At 37.2% G+C, this 24,358-nt stretch overlaps 1 protein-coding gene across 2 annotated transcripts in view; it reads right to left on the reverse strand.

The window, feature by feature from the left end:
• Positions 1–103: 103 nt before the first annotated feature.
• The window catches only part of DDX1 (DEAD-box helicase 1), a 38,556-nt gene continuing 14,301 nt past the window's right edge, over positions 104–24,358 (reverse strand). For both annotated transcript variants that reach the window (XM_043469326.1, XM_043469327.1), the window contains exons 6-26: positions 24,142–24,189; positions 22,434–22,517; positions 21,989–22,072; positions 21,534–21,610; positions 20,905–20,977; positions 20,323–20,399; positions 20,096–20,210; positions 19,013–19,151; positions 14,262–14,322; positions 10,779–10,877; positions 9,885–9,974; positions 8,960–9,148; positions 8,281–8,332; positions 6,012–6,158; positions 3,616–3,707; positions 2,693–2,765; positions 2,468–2,540; positions 2,342–2,384; positions 1,458–1,553; positions 1,075–1,195; positions 104–443 (exon numbers count right to left, since the gene is read on the reverse strand). In XM_043469326.1, coding sequence (XP_043325261.1) covers positions 313–443; positions 1,075–1,195; positions 1,458–1,553; positions 2,342–2,384; positions 2,468–2,540; positions 2,693–2,765; positions 3,616–3,707; positions 6,012–6,158; positions 8,281–8,332; positions 8,960–9,148; positions 9,885–9,974; positions 10,779–10,877; positions 14,262–14,322; positions 19,013–19,151; positions 20,096–20,210; positions 20,323–20,399; positions 20,905–20,977; positions 21,534–21,610; positions 21,989–22,072; positions 22,434–22,517; positions 24,142–24,189 — 1,964 coding nt within the window. In that variant the 3' untranslated portion in view covers positions 104–312. The remainder of the gene's footprint in view (positions 444–1,074; positions 1,196–1,457; positions 1,554–2,341; positions 2,385–2,467; positions 2,541–2,692; positions 2,766–3,615; positions 3,708–6,011; positions 6,159–8,280; positions 8,333–8,959; positions 9,149–9,884; positions 9,975–10,778; positions 10,878–14,261; positions 14,323–19,012; positions 19,152–20,095; positions 20,211–20,322; positions 20,400–20,904; positions 20,978–21,533; positions 21,611–21,988; positions 22,073–22,433; positions 22,518–24,141; positions 24,190–24,358) is intronic.

A 24,358-nucleotide genomic window follows, 5' to 3' on the forward strand; every position in this document is an offset into this window, starting at 1 on the left:
ACACAAACACACACACACACACACACACACACTTGACTTCCTAAACCCAGAGCTTTCTTAAAAAAGAAACATTTTAAAATAACTGTAAAATAAGACACAAATGTTCATGAAAATACAGTCATCAAATTTATTCTTTTCATTAGGTTTGGCATTCTATGAAGATTTCCTAAGACTGATGTTTCTTGACATGCAAGAGTTAGCACTCATAGCTTAAGTTACTATAAATACTGCTGCTTGGAAGCAGTACAACTATTTTAGAGTTTTAAGACCACAGACTTTTATTACTCAAATCTTATTCTGTGTATGTGAAAATCAGAAGGTTCTGAACAGCTGGTTAGGAAGGTAGCCAAGATGCAGGAAAGATGTCTGGGCCTCCTTTTCAAGGGCAGCCAACTCTTGAACCGTAGGAGCCAAAATATCCACGTGGCCTTTATAGTTTCCACCTGGATCACACACACGAATCACAAAGAAATGCAAATGACACGCTTGAAATAACTTGTCAGCAATACTTTGGCCCAATTATGTCAATTTAAACATTGCTCCCAGCAATAAAGATGTACTTACTACCGGGCAAGTTACCTCCCAAACTGTGAGTTTTAAAGATGTTAAATTAAATCAATTAAAATCAATGGTTAGGCTTTACTAACAGCTGTCCCATCATCTTCCCCTTGATTTAGAAACCATCAGTTTAGCTTGAATCTATAAAAAATTTCAGGAATCAGCTAAGAGCACCATAGGCAAAGGGAATTAAATGGTATCCTGGTTATCACTTGCTCAAAATTATTGTTATTCTCTTGTTTCCTAGTAATCCCATAAATTTTTAACTACTCTGATGACATTAACATCTCAACAAAAACAGCTAAGCTACTGTCCTTCACTCACAGACAGATCACAAAATAAAAATGCTGCAAGACAAGTATGAACAAAGTGCTATGAGAGTACCACAGAGGGAATTATTAATATGCTAAAAATATACAATTAACAGAAGGAAATGAAACACTCTCTTCTTAAACTGAAGCTCAAAAAAGGACACATTCACATGTAAAACAGAATTAAAAGTAATTCACAGCTTACCACCAAGAGTTCTTTTCTGGCCATAAGTAACTTTCCCATCAAATTCATCTACTGGTACTTTTATATCTGGCTCGACCTGAGAAATGGTACAGTTCAGGTGTTCTTCTATCTCGGACAGCAACTGAGAAAGGGAGAGGAAGTTCAAGTATTTTCATATAAAAATTTCATTTTGACAAACCCAAGCTGCATTTTAATAGCATTAAAACCAGGCAGGCTAAATGAAGTAAGATTTCTGAAGAGATGAACTCACAAGTTACAATTTATAAACTACAATAACAACCACCCATTATGTCTCGTAACTCTCAGACAAGAGCTAATATATAACCTCCATAGATAGATGCAGTCTATTCTTATCAATTTTAGGAAGACTCTGTGAGCCTTACCTGCATTTCATTGTACCATATGGTACAGCCACCATCTTCCTTGAGTCTTGTGTTATAACACCCTTTCCCACGGCTGCTACACACATGATACCAAACCTATATTAAAGAAGGAAAAATAGATTAACATGTATGGCGATTGACATACTAGATATCTTTGTTCTCAACTAGTTTTTTTTTTTTTTTTTTTTAATATTTTGTCCTCAAAGCGTAAGAAAAATAGACTGCATCTGTGGTATGTCATCTAATCACTACCACCATCAGTAGCTCACTAACTAGGTCTTCTGAAAGAGTTCTTTTTGAGAGGAATCCAAAAGATTTTCTAAAACAGACTTTAATTAGATGTCAATAGAAAGGAATGCTCAGATTAAAAAAAAAAAAAATGTAAAGTATTAGAGAATGCTATCTCAAGATCAGTATCAAAAATAAAATTCAAAGGTTTTCCACAAGAATAAAATACAGCACATAGCAAAATGAACAATATCTAGTTTGGGCAATGAGTTTGTAGGCGTTTCTGACGCCTGCAAACTAGTCTGTAAATCTGAATCAATTTATATCAAAATAATAAGCTAACTCTCTCTCCCATAAAAAGTCTACCATGGCAAAAAAAAAAGTCTACCATGGCATGATGCTAAACAGGGTTTAAATACCTTTCAGTGAAAACAATTACATGAAAGCTTTTAGGGAAAATTACATTTTGTATTGTTCCTTTCTGAACTTAATCCTACTAGTTGTCTATTCAATGAATAAAAAGATGCCATAAACAGTTCATTTATATTCCATATGCACCTGAATTCAACATAAACAAAAACTCAAACTGCTTTTATTTCCAGTATCTAAAATGACAATACAAACAATTGAATATAATACAGCACTAAAAAGATCACCTTCTCTTTTTCTGTTGCCACCAGGGAAATGGCCAGACCCATCCTGAAAGATTTTAAAAGTCTTCATTAGATTTTACTCCAGAAGCAAAGAAGCTTAAAAAGGAAAAAACAAAATTATAGCCGTACCTTTCAGCTCTTCCTACTCTGCCAATGCGATGGACATAGTTTTGCTTTTCATCAGGCAAGGTGACATTTATGACTGTAAATAAAAAGTTATTACCAATTGACATAAAGTCCTAAAATTTTCAAACATATCTGATGTTTTTTGTTCTAAATATTTGAATCATATTAAAACAGTTTCCTTTGCATTCCTTAAAATTCAAAATGCAAGCATGAAAGATTTCTTTTTACCATAAGGAACACCATGGATATCAATTCCTCTGGCAGCTACATCTGTGCAAATCAAGAATCTGACATCTCCTTTCTAAAAAGAGCAGACAGGAGAGAGAGGGATTTATTAGTACATACACTAAAAAAATAAACATAAATGCCATCTTTCCACTAAATGAGACCTCTAATCACAAATGTATTACTATCAGATTAGAGGTCCAGTCATTCATTATTCACTAAAGCAAGTTTTTCATTTTTAAGTTTACAATTTGCTAAAATATGACATTCAAGGTGAATAAATCAATGACTGGATTCATTTCTGCTTTTTTCACATAAAGGTTATTAAACCACTGCTAAAAATTTGGCTTTATCTTTAGAAATCCTAACTGGTAATTCGCAAGACAAGACAGAATAAAATGTAAAATCATAAGCATTACCTTTACCCTTGTACTAAAATAATTCAGAGTCTTAGGTATTTTACCTTGAGGTTACACTTTTGAGGACGACAGATAAAAATCCCAAAGAGAGTGGGCCCCTGGTACTCTCACCAAGAATATACAAACTGGCCTTCAAATGTCATTTGTGCCACAAGGCACAGCAATTAGAGATCGGAGTGGGTGAGGAGCACACTGACTTCCGGCCCAGGACGAGGCCAGGATACACAGGTGGCACAGATGCTGAAAAAAGGCCAGGTGATCTGTTGTAACACCCACACCAACCACACTTGCCAGAGCAGTATTGTGCCAATAGAGAACATGTAATTTACCATCTGACTCTTAAAGATGATGAGGCCCTGCCATGATGAGGATATACCAATAGGGCAGAAGTATTTTGAAATTTCTAGGACAAGAATTGCTTTAAGAATATTAACTGGAATTGATTTAAAACTAGATACAACTCTCCTCTTAAGTATTAAGGAAATGCAGTCAACTAAACATCGGTACCTTGAATCTTTCCAAGTTTTGCTTCCTCTCATGAGGCTTTCTGTCACCATGAAGACAAACACATGAGAACTGATGCCCCTTTTTGTCAGGTCCTAGTGAAAAACACATTAAAGAGTCAATCTTGGGAAACATTATGCCTAGGAGTATATAAAAAAGCCAGTAACATTTAGACTACAGTGGTGCCGTATTAATTTCATGGAAATCTAAACTCCAACTTGTCATAAATCATGGTTGACACCATTTCTGTCCTAGGTGAAATGCCATTAAAATGAACTCCATGAGCATTAAAACTGATTCACTTTGCTTTGAAGGACATTTTGAGTAACCTCTCCCAATCTGCAGCAGGGGTTCCTGGGTACACCAGGACCTCATCTAACCCATGTAAAGAACCAAAAAGTAAACAAAAGAGATCCTTCTTGAAAGAAGCAAAATAGGCATTATGAAGTTCATGTCCTTGCTAAATGGCCACGCCCACATGCCTGCCTTCCTCAAGGTATTCTAAGCAACTTAGTTATCTGCTTTCCTGGCCAAAGCAGATCAGAAGTAGCAAACTGGGGGGAGCAGCGGTATTTTAGAGCCAGGTGCAGTGGCGGCAAGTCCTTAAAAAGAAACTCTTCAGGTAGACACAGTAACAAAAAGCAGTGCGGTCCAGACCAGAGCAGTAACGGGTCACTAAGTCTTTCAATTTTAAGTGTTGGGAAAAGATATAAAGTAAAAATTACCATTAACATTTACTATATTTGCTTCACCACACACCTATCCCTCTACCCTTCTACCAACTCACTTTTACATTTTTGATGCATTTCAATGTAAACTGCATTTATCGGTACACAGTTCAGCATGCATATCACTAACCAGAGCACAGTATTCGTTTGTGTTTCTTTGTTTTCTCTTGGAGGCTAAAGTTACATACAAGGAAGTGTACAAATCTTAAGTGTACACTTGCTGAGTTCTTGACAAATGTGTAACTTAACGCAGCCCAAAGCCTTGTCCAGGTACAGAAGGTGAACATCATCCACAAAGAACCTTCTCGCCCTTTCCCACCTACCCAAACTCCCACCTTCCTGGGAACAACCACTGTTCTGGACTTTTTCCCATCAGATATTAGTTTTGACTCTTCTAGAAAGTCATACAAATGGAATCACACAGCACAAACTCATGTAAGAATTCTTTTATTTGGCATAATGCTTCTGAGATGCACCCACAGCTGTCTCTATCGGCAGCCTACGCCACTTCAGTACTGAGTATCAGCTATTTCACTGAATAAATATTTTGCATTTTGTTTAGCCATTCTCCTATTAACGGCCACCCTGAATAAAGCTGCTGTGGCCATCTTGCACACCTTTCGTCAATACATGTTTTCACTTATCTTGGGTCAATACTTGGGAACTGAACTGAGAGGCCATAAGACAGCAAAGTAAAATTTTATAAAAAAATTTAAGACCCTTTACATAAGCGCCTGTACATCAACAGTGTATGAGAATTTCCGTTTCTCCATATCCTCACCCAAATTTGGCGTTTTAAGTATTTTTAATCTAGTCATTCTAATGAGTGTACGGTGGCATTACAGTGTGACTTTATTTTGCATTTCTCTAACGACTGATTATACTGAACATTTTTTCAGGTTAGTTTACATATTTAACATTAATTATAAGGCGCATAAAATTAGAATCATTATATCTTCATTGTAGAGCAAGTATTTTATTACATAGTGACCTTTTTTATTTCAGTAATTTTTGTCTTAAAGTCTATGGCATCTCTATTAATATTTAAATTCCTGTTTTAGCTGACAGATATGTTTTTTCATTCCCCTTCCTTCCAATCTTCCTATGTCCTCAGGTTTTAGGTTGGTTTCCTATAAACAGCATACAGCTATATATTATGCAGTCTAACAATCTATGCTCTTCATCAGAAGACTTCAATCTGCTGACAAATACTACAGTTTACTCATATGCTCAGATTTTTTTCACCAGTTATATTACTCTGTAATTTCTAACTGCTCTGCTTTTTCTCATTTCTCCCCCTTCCTTTCTTACCCTTTTTTTGAGATTAAGGTTTTTCCTTATTTATTGGTTTAGGAGATATATATCCTATTATATCATGATTACACTTGAAATTTTAGCATTAATCAAAACTTCACCATTCCTCTAAATAATATAAGGGCCTTAGAACGCTGTGATTCATCTTCACAGCAATGAAACTACCTATGTGGAAAATCATCTCATTGTTTTTCCTGGGGCTGATCATATGGGAAAGTACTGGATAAGCACAGATACTTACAGCGCAACATCACTGCTTTAAATCCTGGGCATGAACACTACATTGCATCAACGTGGGACTAACAGTCTATTAAGTGAGGAAATGAACACAGTTTATTTCAAGGGAGGAACTATTACCTCCTCCTTGCTGCATAAAATACTGCTCCAAGTTGTCACAGTCGATCTTCGTTCTACAGAAAATAATTGCTTGATCCATCTTGTGTTCCTTGATGGCTCGGACAGCATACTCCCCCTTCAGGATTTTAATAGCTTCAGACCACATCTCTTGAATAACACAACAACAAAAAGCACAGAATTTCAATCTGAAACTGTCAGGAACACACATAATCACACAGACTTACAGCTTAACTCACCTAAAAATCTCTACTTTAATGCAACTATTATAGACAAAACCAAGCAATAAAAAGATAGGATAAAATGGTGGGAGAACGCACTTGCTCATTTATTTTTGTTTCTCTTTTTTATGCCAGTTTATGGGATACCAAAACACCTATAACCATTCCTCATATAAAAATGTACATGTACACACACATACACAAATAAACAGAAATACCCACAACAAAGCTTTGTTCTTACAAAGACCAAAGAACTAATCATATTCTGCCTTGCATTAGTTTCCCTAAATGCTCAGTAAATGTTTACTCAATTACTTCAACTCCTTTTAAAAACTAATAAATGGTACTTCCTAAATCAATCTGGGAGTTGGTGATGGACAGGGAGGCCTGGCGTGCTGCGATTCATGGGGTCGCAAAGAGTCAGATACGACTGAGCGACTGAACTGAACTGAACTGAAATCAATTTAAACAACAGAAAGTTCATTTTTCACTCTATGAAATAAAAATTTTACATCAAATCTAGTTAGTGACTTTTCAGTTGCCATCCTGCAAGTATCTATTTTTCATTGTGAAGGTGGGCTATAGTTACTCCACAACTATAACCCAACATATTTCTAAGGTGGCTCTGATCATCTCTAATTGTAGTAAAAACTAAGTAAAACTTCTACAAGGAAAAATATATGAAGCAGTAAAAAATTTTATTTTATAAAATGCATTCTCAAACAGCGGAATGATACACTATTTTGACTATCAGTGAGCTCCCCTCCGACTATACTAACTGAACATACACCTTATAAATTTGGAGCTGCACATAAAAATGAGTTCAAAGGAACCCTCTTTAATCAAAATTTCAGATAGCTGACCTTTTAGATACCTGCCAAAAATCTACCATTGAATCCAACCATGAACAAAATGCAATCTAACCCTTGCCAATGATCCACCTGAGACATGGAACACCAGACATGTGGCCTAATGGGTTTCAGATCTCTTCTAGGTTCTGTTCTTGAAGCACTAGCCTTCTATCATCGACTCAATGGACATGAATTTGAGCAAACTTTGGGACAGTGGAGGCCAGAAGAGCCTGGTATGCTGCAGCCCATGGGGCCACAAAGAGTTGGACACAAGTTAGCAACTGAACAACAATAACAATCCTTAGTTTCATGCTATTATCTTCATGTATCCTTGAATATTATACACCTCTTACAAACTATCTCAATTCTGCATGGAAGTATCTTTATTAAATCAGAATTTAATTTTAGGGTTTTTAAAAATTGATAAATGTTTAATGATATGGAGTTTCAGTATGGGAAGATGAAGAAGTACTGGGGATGAGGGTGGCAATGGTTCCATAGTAGGAATGGACTCAATGCAATTGAACTGTACTCTTTAAAATGATTAAAATGGGGGCTTCCCTGGTGGTCCAGTGGTTGAGACTCAGCGCTCCCAATGCACGGGGCCTGGGTTCGATCCCTGGTCAGGGAACTAGATCCCACATGCAGCTACTAAAAAAAAATCCCATGTGCTGCAACTAAGACCAGGAGCAGCCAAATAAATAAATAAAAATAAGTTTCAAAATAAATAAATAAATAAAATTATTAAAATGGTAAATTTTATGCTATGCCTATTTTACCACACACACAGAAGAATCAAAAACCCATTTGAGGATCATTTCTGTGTCTTTCACAGAGCTGTACCTAAGGACATCACTTTGTTACTCAATTACCAGACAGGAAGAATCTACATATAATTTCTCTTGGAATTCAGGGCTAAAATACAACCTGTAACCACAGAAGTTCACTGGTTTCCTGGAAAAATTAGACTTCTGTAATCCCTAATATTTGTATTTTATATGCCGGGAGACTAATATCTTAAATTCAGTGATTAATACTTCTACAAATTGACTAGTATGAGCTTTCCCCCATTTTTAAGTTATTTCTGTTTTTTATTTTCGTATTTCCTGTTCCTTCATGAGAGCAGTCAGGGCAGAAATTCAGCAAAGTAGATCAATTCAAATCTTTCCCCACACATTTTTATTGATTCTTCTAACTTACCTGGACTGTTAGCACCAGGTCTTGTGTTATCTTTTGCATGAACTTCATCAGTCTATCAAAAGAAATGGATGAAAAAGAAGTGGTGAAGGGTTAAGTGATGATTCAGAACAGGTGTCTTTTTTTAAAGGGAGAACTGGATGAACTTTAGATTCCATTTCAGACATACATCTTTATCATCTATAGGCATCACCATTCTTCAGATTCAGAAAAACTCTTACTAATTATAGGTCTAAGGCTAATAAAATTTAAATACAATAATAAAAATACAAAGGTGATTTTTAGAACACTGTGTATTTACAGTATGCATACCCTTATTAATATAAATCTAACAACAGTGAAATAAGTGAGAAGATGGACTCAGGAATTTAGGAAAATAAGGCATATCAAGAAGAATAAAAGTACTACTAAAAAAGGAAACTATTGTGTAAGAAGTTACACAGGCAATCCTATGTATTTATAAAAATTATCACAAGGAAGATGGCTCACAAAGGTAACTGTATATGTAGAAAAAAGTAAAGCATGAGCCCATCATTTATTTCATACCTGAGAGACCTCAACATTTCTGGCAATATGCCAAAGGTCCAATGTCTGGTTGCTTTAAGCATCACAGAGAGCTCAAGGGTAAACTCGTTTATGAATGCTTTACGCTATACAAACGTGAACGTTGCAGAGTACTTACCCTAATGTGGCTTTTCCCAAGCCTTTCCCAGAGTCTGTCAGTTTTGGGGTTCACCGGGACAACAACATGGTGGACAGTATCTGGAACGGAATCTTCTCCTTTCAGATCCACCCAGGTGGGAAAGTGCATGATCTTCTCAGACAGCTTCTTCACATCAAAAGAATGCAAAGTGGCTGAGCACACAATCACCTAAGAAAAGGAAAAATAGTATTTAGATAAACTTTTACTTTAGAGTGACAATAATGAATTTAGCATATGAATACAGACGCGGGGCACGAGGTTGACTAGGCCTGGAATCTAACACAAGTTCAATACCTGACTGCAGCAACAACTAGTGACGTGACTTTGGGTGGGTCAATCTCTGAGCTCCAGTCCCCTCATTGCCACAGAAATCACACCACCTAGTCCTCAAGGCCCTACAAAAACTAACATGAATGAAAAGGTTTTTAAAAACCTAAAATCATAAGGTACTATTTATCTCCTCCTAAAAGTTTCTACCTCTAGAATTCTTCCTAAGAAAACAGAATAAGAAAGAGTAATATTTTAAGAAATAATTACTAAGGAAGCAACTGTTTTGCAACAGCTCAAGACATTTTTCCTTCAAAAAGGAAGGCATGCTCAGAATCTTGAATATAAACCCTACACTCTCTGTAGAAAAGGGAAAAAAAAGAAAAAACTAAGTATCTTTTACTTACAGTCTTCTGCTACACTTAAGTAATGTCCTCAAATTCCCTTCACCTTATTTCTAAAAGCAGCTCATAAGAATATTCCTTTGTGCATACTACTTAATCAGGTAAGAAAGAAAATGTTTTATATAGTAGTTAACTTAACCAGAAGACACTAAAATGGGAATGTAACAAAAAAGTAAGCATTAGTACATAACAAATGTCTACATGTATTTGAAAATGCATTAGTTATTGTATACCTGAAGTCTTTTTCCATCAGAGGTAATCTGAGGAATCTGATTGTGAATCCTATTGATAAAATCAGAGTAACCTTGAGAAAGAAGCCCATCCTATAGGAGAAGCAAAGAAAAGCATTAGGTTTTAAACCAGTATCTAAATCTTTCTTTTCTAAATCAACTGCATAACAAAAGACATGGAAACTAATTCATACATATCTCCATACTTTCAAAATAATTATTTTCTATTGAATACTGAAAGAGTTATAAACTCAACTTTAAAGCCCATATGACCATAATATGAAAAAACCTGATAGTTTATAACTCAAAAATCATACTCTGGTATTCTAAAATGAACATGAGAGTTAATAGCTCCCACCACATCTCCTTAATAATAATGACTTTAACATGAAAAAACAAAAACCTTCAATGTTGAAAAGCTACTTCATCTTGAAAATAATTTGGAAATATATCTCAAGAGCCCAAAATACATAAATGCAATTTGAAATATGTTAAAAAAAAAAAGTATGTACAAACAAGATAATTATTTGGAGTAGAAAACAAACTTACATATCTAATAATGAGGGTGGTTAAATAAACCATGAAGTATGCATGTACGAGACCATTAGGCAAGCCTTTAAAAACTGTTCATAAATAATGACATGAAATACTCATATACCATATTAAAACAAAAAAGATTTCCCAGACTCCACATAGCCTGACTACAACTGCATAAAACAGTCTTTACTATAAATATAAGGAATAAATGGAAATACACCAAACTGGTAACAATATTTCTCTCTTGGTATTAGGATCATGATTGAATTGTATTTTTCTTCAAGTCACACATTTTATCTCCAAAAACATAAGCAAAAAAAATTTTTTTTTCTTTTAAAGCATGAGTAGATTTTAACATACAGCTTCATCCAGGACCAGGAATCTAACTTGGGATAAGTTCAGCTTTCCTGTAGACACCAGATCATCCAGTCTTCCTGGAGTGCCAACGACAATATCCACCTAAAAAATACACCAAAACAGCACCTTATGAAACTTAAAGGACTACTGCAATCATCTTAGAATAGCAACCAACAATGGCCTACTTACAATAAAAACATGTATACTGAAGTAGACACAGTCAACTACAAATCTACAAAAATGGGCGTTCTAGATACTGCTGAAATGTTAAATTTGTATCTGGTTTGAAATTAGTGTGATGACTTTGGCAACTGATTTTAACATTTTTAACTGTTATATACAGTCTAATTATAGCAACTCTGAAATTAAACCAGGATCCAAAATCCCAATTCCACTATGATCCACTGTGTAACCTTAACTAATTTAATCTCTTCTAGTTTCCATTTTCTCATTCACAGGTGGCGCTAGTGGTAAAAAATTCACCTGTCAATTCAAGTAAGGACAAGTTTCATTTAGATTTTCTAAAAATTTTCAAGCATCCACAAAGAGAAGAGTATAATGAGCCCCTCAGTTCAGTTCAGTCGCTCAGTCGTGTCCGACTCTTTGCGACCCCATGAATCGCAGCACACCAGGCCTCCCTGTCCATCACCAACTCCTGGAGTTTACTCAAACTCATGTCCATCGAGTCGGTGATGCCATCCAGCCATCTCATCCTCTGTCGTCCCCTTCTCCTCCTGCCCCCAATCCCTCCCAGCATCAGGGTCTTTTCCAATGAGTCAACTCTTTCCATGAGGTGGCCAAAGTATTGGAGCTTCAGCTTCAGCATCAGTCCTTCCAATGAACACCCCGGACTGATCTCCTTTAGGATGGACTGGCTGGATCTCCTTGCAGTCCAAGGGACTCTCAAGAGTCTTCTCCAACACCACAGTTCAAAAGCATCAGTTTTTCGGCGCTCAGCTTTCTTCACAGTCCAACTCTCACATTCATACATGAACACTGGAAAAACCATAGCCTTGACTAGATGGACCTTTGTTGGCAAAGTAACGTCTCTGCTTTTTAATATGCTATCTAGGCTGGTCATAACTTTCCTTCCAAAGAGTAAGTGTCTTTTAATTTTATGGCTGCAATCACCATCTGCAGTAATTTTGGAGCCCCCAAAAATAATGTCTGACACTGCTTCCACTGTTTCCCCATCTATTTCCCATGAAGTGATGGGACCAGATGCCATGATATTAGTTTTCTGAATGTTGATATCATGAGCCCCTACACCAGTACAAATGATTAACATTTTACATTTTTACACACACAGACATACAAACACACCTTTTAATCAAGTCCATGGTACAGTGAACAGAAACATGAACTTTGAAATAAGCTCTACCTGTGAGTTGTAAGATCTGGGGCAAATTACGTAATATTTGGTATAAATTCTTTTCCTAATCTGTACAAATGGAGAAAAGGACCATCACAAGGGCTAGGAACTGCGTAAGAAAATGTGTAGAATGCATTTAACAGAGCCAGGCCCATTTCTAGAAAGTACTCAAAAGGGGTAAGTATTTTTAAAGTATGTACATGAATGTACGTGTGTGAACACAATAAGGTATTATATAGAATCATTCAATAAATTAAGACAATTCAAAACTTCTTCTCTTTACCAACAGGGATTAAAAAAAAAAAATCACTTCTGTTGTTTTTCACTTGTTTTCTCCACTCCAGATTAAAATGTAACCAACTCCAAACAAATTTATCACTGTAGTCTCATTACTTCAATATTTAACCCCCTGAAAAACTGAGAGTACTGTGCTGAAAAGACTTTTAATTTGATCCAGTAGAAGGCATTTATAGCCCCATAAAAAATGAAAGACATTGCTGAAGCTACTGTTTCAACTGTGTTGATAACTATAATCAAGTCTTAGTTCAATCTAGAAAATAGTCTGAAAATATGGATAAAACCCTTCAACGTATTAAAACAATGTACTGTGTGCCAAGGACTGTGCTATATACACAGCAGTGAATACAATACCACTCTGCTTCTACGTATGATGTCTCTTTACAAAGGATGCTAACCCGCCATGCAAGTCCCTCCCTCTTCAGTCTCAATTAGTCAGCATGGAAACAGACACCAGGTCTCTCAGGTTCAAAAAAAAAGTCAAATTGGAAAAGCTTGCAAGAAATATTTATATAACTTGGATAACAGCACCAAGCACTTCTTCAAGTCTAACTGCATATGTTGCATAATTCTGCAACTTCAAGAAATTTTATAAATTAAGTAGTTCTATTCTCTGACTCCAGAGCTGACTTCTGGCCCCAGCATAAGACAGAACACAGCGCTGAGAGCGAGCCAGAGGGCAGTGGGAGATAACAGAGGCCAAGAAGGTTAAGATGGAAAGAAGAGCAGAAAGAGAATATATTACAAATTCTCTAAGTAGAAAGGACCTGAGTCCTAACAAGAAAGCTGTGGAATAACACTGCCTTTACTTTGCCATCAGCTGCAGTCAGTACCAAATTTTAGATTTAACTGGCAAAAGCAGATATAATTCCCTAAAAGCTCTGCAGCTGGAAAATATAAGAAAATCACTTATGGGGAAAATAAATTTGGATGTGAGGAACCAAGATAAGCAACAAATATATTAAATCTTTCTTATAACCACTAAAACATGGCCCATCAAGTAAAAACATATGAAAGCAATATTACTATCTTAGAACAGTATTAAGTACAGTAATATGATTCCTTGCCTCTAATATGCCATACCAGGTCAAATCAAAACCATTCAGCATAAAATTTCATTTGACAGCAGCACCAAGGAATTGGAGAGAGAGCATACTTGCTCACCATGACTCAGTATCAGGCTGTTTAAATTAAATGATAAAATATTTAGGAAAGGAATGGAAGAAAACTTTGTAAGGAGAAAGTTACCTCATACATACAAAATATTTTATGAAGTTCTACCTGTATTTGAATGTATGAACAATTCAGTTTCCTAAACGTCCTCCCCAGTAAGGAGACTCACGGTCCCAGGTTCATCTTTGGTAACTGCACAGCCTTTAAGACAGACCTGAAGATTCGTCTCCCTCCCACTGGAACCACCATCTCACCACCCATCAGCCTCCAAGGATCACTGCTAATACTTCTACCTTCTCTGCAACCCATCTTATCTCCATTTCTATTTTTCACTCCAGTTTCCTCTTTCTCAGCTATCCCCAGAGGAAATGACTATTTAATGCATGAAAATGGGAAGGAACTTTCAGGTGCTCAAAAGATAAACCAAAAGAATTCATGTATGTTGGAATTTTGCATGAGGTGTTTAGAAGAGACTGCTGTACTGTATACTTTTGGGAAAAGAAAAGGTATACTTGTAAGATGTTTTTGAACAGACATACACTCTTGTGATCTTGTTTTCATTTCAGCCTCATTTTTCTTGAAACACAACAGAACTATATTGTGAAAATGACAACACATAATGTTACTTTAAAAGTACAACTCACCCCATTATCCAAAACAGAGAGCTGATCTCGAGCTGCAACACCTCCAATTATCAGAAGCTCCCTGAAATGAATGAATACCAGAATAATAATGTAGAGAAAGATTAAAGCCTGCTTTTTTTCCCCCAATTTTGAGAAGGCACATATTCAAACTGAATAACTGAGAAAGGATCTGTAACAAAAGTCTAGAGAAGGAAAGAAACAAGGTCTTTCATTTTAGAAGCTAATAAAATGTTAATGAATGGTAAAGTGAGGAGACTGTGAAACCTTGGAGCCCAGAAAATAGCAGTCCTCAGCTATGCATCTTCCTATATTAGGATAACTCCAGGTGCCCCGAAATCAGATTTCAATCAACCTTTATAGACACATGTGGTTGTATATGTATAAAATATACACTCATAGAGATTCTTAAAAGTTACGTCCAGGTCAGTAATTAAAAACTGGGGGATGGGGTGAAAGGAGACTTTTCACAGAATATCCTTTTGTGTTTGAATTTTTCTCATTCCAGATAATACTACTTCCAAAAATATGTTTAGATTAAAAGACTGCCTTATGCTAAGATTATTAATTCAGTGCGGGGAAAGAATAGTCTTTTCAACAAATGGAGCTCGAACAAATGGATATGCACAACCACAAAAATTAATGCAGAATGAATCACAGAGCTAAACACGGATATAAGATCTAAAACTATAAAATTCTTGGGGAAAAAACGCAAATTTTCATGATCTTAGGTTAGGCACAGTCCCTTACAACACCAAAAAAATAAACAAGCAAACAAGCAACAAATGAAAAAATAAACTTTACTTCATCAATATTAAATACTTTTATACTTCAAAGGACACTACCCAGAGAGTGAAAAAGCCCACAAAAGGAGAGAAAACACATGCAAATTATATATATCTAACCATAATACTACATATATCTTATATATATCTTACAACTCAATAATAAAAAGACAAATAACCCAACTGAAAAATGGGCAAAGGATCTGAATGGACATTACAAATGGCTGGTAAGCCCATGAAAAGATGCTCAACAAGATTAGCTATTAGGGGAATACAAACCGAAACCAGTTAGGTACCACTGCACACCCATTAGGAAGGCTGTAACTATAAAGACAGATAATAAGGAGAGGATGTGGAGAAACTGGAACGCTCACGCGTTACTAGTAGGAATGCAGAATAGCGCTGTACCTTCGGAAAACAGTCAGGGGCACCTGAAGATGTTAAACATGAAGCTACCACATAAGCCAGCAGTTCCACTCCTGAGCATAGACCCAGGAGAAACGGAAATGTGTGTCCACACAAGACTCTGTACACTAATGTGCACAGAACAGTAACCAAGAAGTGGAAATAACACAAACATCCATGAAGCAATGAATGGATTAATTAAAAATGTGGTATATGCACACAATGGAATACTTCTTGGAAATAAAAAGGAATTAAGTACTAATACACACTGTAACACTGATGAACCTTACAGACGTTACGGTACATGAGAGAAGCCAATCCAAAAAAAGCACATATTATTTGATTTCATTTATATATAATAAGAAGTCCAAAACAGGCAATCGATAGATGGAAATCAGTGGCTGCCCAAGGACAGGAAGGTTAGAGGGAAATGGGAGTGACTGCTAACAGGCAGCATTTCTTTTGAGGGTGATGAAAATGTCCTAAAACTGGCTTTGGTGGTTGCACAACTGTGTGAATATAACAGAAGTTAAAATAATCTGTACATTTTAAAAAGTTAATTGTATGATATGTGAATTGTATCTCATTACATGCATGCTCAGTAGCTCTGCTGTGTCCAACCCCATAGACTGTAGCCTGCCAGGCTCCTCTGTCCTTGGGATTTCCCAGGCAAGAATAATGCAGTGTGTTGCCACTTTCTCCTCCAGGGGATCTTCCCAACCAGGGATCAAACCTACATCTCCTGCATTGGCAGGCGATTCTTTACCACTGAGCCACCTGGGAAGCCCATATCTCACTATAGCTATTCACAAAGAGATTGTCTCTTTTTTATAAATAGCCTACAAAATTACTTCCTGAGTCAGCCAGACAACTTTTAATCATTCATTTAAAAAATACCAGAAAATACAGAGAAGGTGTCAACACTCGAGTCTCATAAATTCTATGACAGATTTTAAAAAATGGCTTTATGGCTGCCTTCTGCCATCTTAAGCAATTCAGATAGTAAAAACAAACCACCGAAAGCCTTCTAGTCTGTGCAAGTTTATTACCTTGGCATGTCCCTAACCACCTACCACTCTGGAGCCATTGTTTCCTAAATCTGGTAACACCAGATGCCAAACTGGCTCCTTAAGAATCACCTGGAAGACATGCCATTCTTCTTTAAAAAACAAACAAACAAAAGAGCTCTAATTCTTATTTCCAGGAAATCTGATTCCGTATACCCAGAGGATAAATCAGTAAATTTGTAGTTTCAAATAAGGTCCTTAACTTCTGGGTTCGGTAACTATGGTCCTAAATCTGTCATTTCTTTTACAAAACTTTACTCTTATCTACCTTTCTAATCAGATATATTTATGTCTGCAAATTTAGCAGAAGAAAACTACACATACACGTAACAATCTATGCTTGTAAGCAGAGCACTGCAGGGCTGAGGAATGTAAAAGACCAGCTCCTGCCTTAAGGAGTGTAAAACTGAGCTGGGACAAGTAAAATTATGCACATTTAAGACAGGAACGCTAACATGACGGTGTGTATGGATTAAGGGGGGCAAATGCAGTCAGTCGTCTCCGAGGAGGAAGAAAGGACTGGGCCAGTACCCATACATTAGCTTCCCAGAAAGAACCAGGACTTGAGCTGGGTTTTCAAACAAGGGAAAGGTTCAGTAGAACTAAACACTGAAATGAGAAACACCCCACTTGATCATCTTAACAAATAAACTGATCTTATCAACCATCTTCCTTTCCAGGCTTTGTCCAGATGCACATTAACCTTTACCCATAATTAGAGCACAAAAATCAACCTATATGAGCATGTTACGTTCTTCCAAAAACACTCCCTTGTGAAGAGTTCCGAACCCCTTATACTAGGCAGGTGTTCTGGAAATGTATTCCTGTGTGACACCCTCTGTCGTGGCCTCAGGGCATTTCGTCACATTACTGCTGTGCTGTTTCTCTCCCCACCATTCTGTCTCCACTTCTGCACACAATTGTACAAAAGCAAAGAATTCTCAGTTATACCCTAACCCCTAAGCTAAGTGTTCACTCCTTAGGTAGGTATTCAGATAGTTACTGAAAGAATGAAATGCATTAATCCTCAAGACAAAATTACAAATTATTTTACCGAAAAAGTTTTACTAAGTATAAATTTATCCCTGAATAAGTTTAACTTTTAAGACAGATTAATATTTAAAAGATGCGCCTACAGGACATCAATAATTCAGTTTCTGAAGTTAGATCATGGGGATGACTGCACAACCTCGTGACCATATACTAAAAACCACTGAATTGTATACTTTAAATAGTAAATTTTAATGGTGAATGTGAATTATATTTCAGTAAGAAAAGATAATTAAAAGCAAAATAAATAAAAATCAACTGACAGATATATGTATGGTATGGCTTTCCTGGTATTGAGAAGGTATGGTATGGCTTTCCTGGAATTGAAAGGGATTGTTCCTGAGCCAGAAGCTCCCCAAGCTCACTAGACTTGTGATCTCCCCCCCAGTGGCAGAAAGAGCCCCCCAACTAGAGCGACCGGCCTGATGCCCACAGGCAAGGTGGTCACCACTGTGAGACAGGCGAGAGTTAACCTCACCAAGTCAGGTTTACCAACACGCGAGACAGAGTGATACACTATCTATGCAAATGAAGTGATGAAGCTAAAATTAATGAAACAGACCCTTTAATGAATTTTTACTCTGATTCTATTTTGCAAATTATGACTGTTTATGTAAGAGACACAAGAAAAATCTCAAATTTACTTTTTGGACTCTAAAATCACTGTGGAAGGTGACTGTAGACATGAAATTAAAAGAGACCGCCTTGGAAGAAAAGCAATGACAAACCTAGACAGCATATCAAAAAGCAGAGACATCACTTTACCATCAAAGGCCTGTATGGTCAAAGCTATGGTTTTTCCAGTAGTCATGTACAGATGTGAAAGCTGGACAATAAAAAAGGCTAAGCACTGAAGAACTGATGCCTTCAAACTGTGGTATTGCAGAAGACTCTTGAGAGTCCCTTGGACTGCAAGGAGAACCAATCAGTCAAATCCTAAAGGAAATCAACCCTGAATATTCATTGGAAGGACTGATGCTGAAGCTGAAGCTTCAAAACTTTGGCCACCTGATGTGAAGAACTGACTCACTGGAATAGACCCTGATGCTGGGAAAGATTGAAGGCAGAAGGAGAAGGGGACGACAGAGGAGGAGACGGTTGGATGGCATCACCGATTCAACAGACATGAGTTTGAGTAAACTCCAGGAGATAGTGAAGGACAGGGAAGCCTGGCGTGCTGCAGTCCATGGGGTTGCAAAGAGTTGGACATGAATGAGAGGCTGAACGACACCACCACTTTTTTTAAATCGAACTTTTCTCACTTAAACAGGACTTTTATATGGAAACTAACTGCTACTATATATCAAAATCAAATATATTTACCCACGCATCCATGTGTATATGTACACGCACTGCATTTCTCCCTCGATTTTTCCTACTTTACTCTTCTTCTGAAACATCTCAGGTCTAAAGACAACAGGCATTTGAGCACAAGTGGACTCTTTACCTTAACTTAGGGTTATCAATGTATTTCTTAAACTGCTTGACGTTATTCAGAGTTTGTTCAGCCAATTCCCGGGAAGGCTCGACGATGAGAGCTTTTGGAGCATTGGGGAGGAACTTTGTTTGTGCCACCTGCGCGTTACCTAAGGAGAATGAGAAAGATTGGGGTACACCTCAGGATACTTCTATTTTCAAGACGACGAGCGCAAATATTCCACCATCAAAATCTCAGAAACAACTGTCAAGCAATACAGATGATAGTCGAACAAAACAAAGATTTCCTAAAATGAACTACAGCTTCTTTAAAACTAGCTGCAGTAATTTTAATTGATCAAGCAATTGTAACTGATCATACACTTTGTGATAAATAGGCTTCCCTGGTGGCTTAGACAGTAAAGCGTCTGCCTGTAATGTTGGAGATCTGGGTTCAATCCCTGGGTCAGGAAGATCCTCTGGAGAAGGAAATGGCAACCCACTCCAGTACTCTTGCCTGGAAAACCCCATGGACAGAGGAGCCTGATGTGCTACAGTCCATGGGGTCCCAAAGAGTCAGACACAACTGAGCGACTTCACTTCCTTTTCTTTCACTTCCCTTTGTGATAAATGAGCTCTGAGACATACTGAGCTTCAATAAGTGAAGCAGACGGGGTAGCACAGTGGTTAGTGTGTGCACTCTGCAGTTAGATGGCTTGGATTTGAATTTAGTTCCATTGCTTACACATCCTCTGACCTCGGTCAAGTCCCTATTCCTCAAGTTCTTTGTATGACCACCTTGCAGGGTTGTTGCAAAGACTAAATGACGGAGGTAACACCTAACACAGCGCCATGGCATTTAAGAAGCACACACCCTGTAAACCCTAGATACCACCATCATCATCATGATCAGATTCCCCCAAATGCCCGGCCTGAAACCAACACTTGGGAGTTTATGAATTGGGTTCTGACCCTGAATTTTACTGATGTGTTCAATAAACATGAGACTAAAGCAGCCGGGGAGAACTGGACCTCACTGCGAGAAGCCTCGGTCACTGGTGTTCTCACCACACCCCCTTCTTGAAACCCTCACTCCCTTGGGTGCCGTACCTACCTGTGTGCTGCGACTTGACAACGAAACTCTCCGGCGCCTTGGAAAGGGCAACGAAACCGTCTTTCGGTGGAAACTTGAATTCTTCTTCCCCGAAGTTAAATTTGAGTTCTGCGTTCTAGCATTGAATAAAGGAGAAAATGATAACTCTGAACCTAACAGCAAACTAACCAGGATGAAATGATGAAGATCAAAGTAGCTTACAGTCACAGCAACGCATCTCTAGTTACCTTCAAAACACAGGCAGGAAACAGGGCTTGGTTCTTCATATGTGGTGGTATTTCAAATGCCAGACCAAGGTCTTTGCCTTTAAAAAAAAAAGGAGAGAGATACAGAAAATGAATCGAAACAACCAGAAAAGGACCTCCACATGCTCACATCATCAAATCTACCAGCCTATTTGTATTGACATTCCCCCGCCTGGCTCTGGCATTAACTGTGCTGCCTACCACCACCTTCTCAAAGAAGCCTCCTCTGACCAACCCCAGACCATCACTTTCCATTCCCTTACCCAGACTTACATACCCTTTCAGTGCCCACTGTTCCCTCCTAACATGTCCTAGATTTCTCTGCCTCCCCCCACCAGTAGGTAAAGCCCAAAAAACTGTACATAAATTTGTCTACTCCCTTTTCTGCTGCATCTCTAGAACCTACCAGCGTGCTTGACACATGGAAAATGTTCAGTAAGCATTTGTCTAAAAGAAAGCTAAGGAGGAAGGGAGAGAGGACTGAAGACAGTGAGGGAATTTTAAAAATCACGAATACTGAAAATCATATATATTCTCAAACAAAACAACCCATAGAAAGCTTACCGTTTTTGGAGAATTTGACATGCCCTTTATCTATATCTAGGTAACATCCAATGGTATCATGCATAGTGAATTCCTAGAAAACCAGAAAGTCAAGTACTGTTAATGAAAAGTAAAATTGAAATTAAGGTTAAAAGTTCAAATATAGTTGCATCCAAAGTGCCTGCTAGTATTGCATAATAATTACTTAAAATTCTAAGGCAGATGTTAAAAATGCCTGTTCTAGCATATCACATATAATAATAGAAGCATTAGACATGCTTCTTAGAATCCACATGATATTAAGGCTCATCCATGTTACTACAGACACAGGTTACCAGAACAAGTGTATTAAGATATAACATAATTCAGAAGAAGAAATGAACACCACAAGCACTAAAGTCAAAACCCAAATCAAAATGGGGTGAACACAAAGAAACTGTGGAGGGGCTAATGAATGGTATAAATGAAAATTAATTTTTTCCATCTTGTATCATTTCTTCACCACAGTCCAAAACTGAATTTTCTGTGGAGAATGTTCAGAAAATTCACTTGAACTTGACAATAGCTTCTATACCCTCAGTCATATCACGAGTGATCAAGTATGCAAGAAAATGTACTAAGCTATGATTGAGTCATTAAAGACAACTTACCTCTCCATAATTATCAAACTGCTTGTTGTGGGATTTCTTCCCTGTTCCACCAAAGCCAAATCCAAACTTGTCAGTGCCTAGATTTTAAAAATAGTTTATAAATGTGGGAAGAAAAAGTATAGAGTGAAAAGCACCATAAAAGCAGCTTACAAGCTGAGGATAATCTGAAGCATCTACAAGTATTGTGTGGTATGTATTAATGCAGACTAACTTTACTGAATTTACTCTTACCCTCAAAGTTATTCCTCCTGATTTTATGATGCTACAGTATCTATTTGTGGGGGACTTCAAATCTTTCTTGGAATGAGGCAGGGAATAGGCAAATAATACTATTTCTATGTCTCTAAATATAAACTCTGTAAGGTTAAGTTTATTATTTCACTCCCCACTAAAACAAAACGTTAAAAATTCACAAATGGAAATCAATAAACTCAGTTTATTTCAGAAACACTTACCGAGGTCTAGGGACGCCTGCATGGAAGACCACCCAACTCTGCACAGCCCTTGGTCATGACAGGATACCTCATAGTAGTGCTTCCCTAGAGGGGCAAAACACTTTTGAGATTTACATAAATCGTTCACATATGACTCATTTACCATGCAGCCACTTTTCCATTTAGACATGAATCTGGGCAAACTCTGGGAGAGAGTGAGGGAAAGCGGAGACTGGCATACTGCAGTCCATGGGACCACAAAGACTCAGATGCTACTTAGCAGCTGAACAATAACACTTTTCCACTGTTTCTGAATTACATTTTATATGTTCCAGATGAAGACTTGTAGATCTTTTTGCAACATTAAAAATCTTCTCCGATCCTCACTTTAAAGCTATTTTAAAGAAAGTTCATGTACTAACACATCTCCCCAAAAGTTTGTAGGAGCACAAATGTTGTTTAATACCTTTCGTTAAGCCTTTGGTGGCTCTGCATCCATGCCATTCCTTTACTTCTCTGCTCTGACAACAAAGACCATCTGCCCCAATTGCTGGATTTGAGAAAAACACAGAAAACCATGTCAATACAGATGATGTAAATCACACACTCTGAAATAAGTATTGTTCAGTCTCACTAATAAGATAAACGCTTATTGCAATGTTTCAGGGACTAAGAGCTGCTGATTCCTGAAGGACAGCAGCATCTTCTGTGTGAGTAACTGCCCCATTCAACCCCTGGAGGGCCATGCCATAGGTCAGGGATGAGTTTCTTTACTGTGACCTGTTGACCTGGACAGCATTTTACCACAACAAAAAGCAATCAACACAGTACCTAGTCTGACTTGTACTAACGCCAGATGCACCACCAACACATATGTAGACAACTATTCTCTAGAGTCCCTTAAAGAAATGCATACTAAGGACGACACTTGTTGCTCTGATTTTATGCTGAAATTAGAGTCTGAATGAATGCTACACTAAAAGGAAAAGAGAAACTGTCCCTGGCTTGTTCCCTAACCTGTGGATCCAGCAATCACAAAGGAAAAGCAGGAAAAGTCTGAATAAATAACCCTGTGGCTGTTATTTGCTAATACAGGACTCTCAAACATGAAGTTCTATATTATATATCAGTCAGTCATAGTGTTAATTGGTGCTTTTTGGCTTTAAGTAAAGCATTTGGCTTTTGTCTGTACTAGAAACTGCAACTTTTGTCCTGGACTTGCAAATCATATCTGGCACCTGACTATAGAAGAAACTTTTTGAAAAAGCACCTCGTCACACATTTTCCTTCACTTATCAGAAACTACCTTATTTATTCAAAGTATAAATTCTCATGAGTATATCATATAAACCTCTGAATTTTTAAAAAGTTCTCTGACAATGGTAAATCCTAAAAATTTTTGTATTTAAAATTCTTTATGCATGCATACATAAATAAACTTCGATATAAACTAGATACCACATGGTAGAGAGTAGCATTGGGGTTGCTTGTTTTTGTCATGATTCCTCAGGCCCCCTCTACCTTTCTCTGTATCCTGATTTTCTTCCTCATTGACACCTGAGGAAAATTCCTCCAAGTCAGCTCTACAGTTCTGACTTGTTCTTCCTAATGGCTACACAACAGTCCATGGATACACCCTAATCTTTGTTCACTATTCTGGCAGCAGCATTTACTTTGCTGGTAGTTTTTATCATTAGAAATAATGTTGCATCCAACAGGTCTGAATGTATATCCTTGCATACGAGAAATTTTTTCCCAATGAGCTTGATCTTCCAGGAATATACATTCTTTAAATACTAATAGATAATGCGGAACTGCTTCTTAAGAGAGGCAGCCAATTTGTACGTTTGTATCACTCTTCTGGATTCTTGCTAATCAGATGGTATAAAACATTCACTGTAATTTTTACATTTCCCTTCCCTACTACCTGTAAACTTGACCTCTGCATGTTTATTGCCATTTGGATCTGCTCTTCTGTGAACTGCCTATTCACGTACTTTGCCCATTTTCCTTATTGGCTGTTTACCTCTTTCTTACTAAAATAAGTAACACTTTTATCAGCCATCAACACAAGAACCCCTTATCAGTTTATAAGGATTCTTTATCTTTCCTCAGCATTTTATTAAAAACACGTTTTTGAATTATAAATATATTGCTAAAATCTCTCCACTTACCGAAAGCAGATCCTCTGTCATACGGGTTCATTTGCCATTTGTTCAGCACTAAGCAAATTAAAAGGAGAAAAGTTAACCCTAAATAAACATAATTTAAAACATTCTACAGAAAATAAAGTGAATATTTTATATTTTATATCATACCTTAACTCCTCTAGATTCAATATAGTCTTACACATTATTTGGAATGTACAAAAGTGTTGCTGTTTTGATTAAA

This window comes from Cervus canadensis, chromosome 5 (assembly GCF_019320065.1).
Source record: "Cervus canadensis isolate Bull #8, Minnesota chromosome 5, ASM1932006v1, whole genome shotgun sequence".
NCBI classification, from domain to species: Eukaryota; Metazoa; Chordata; class Mammalia; order Artiodactyla; family Cervidae; genus Cervus; species Cervus canadensis.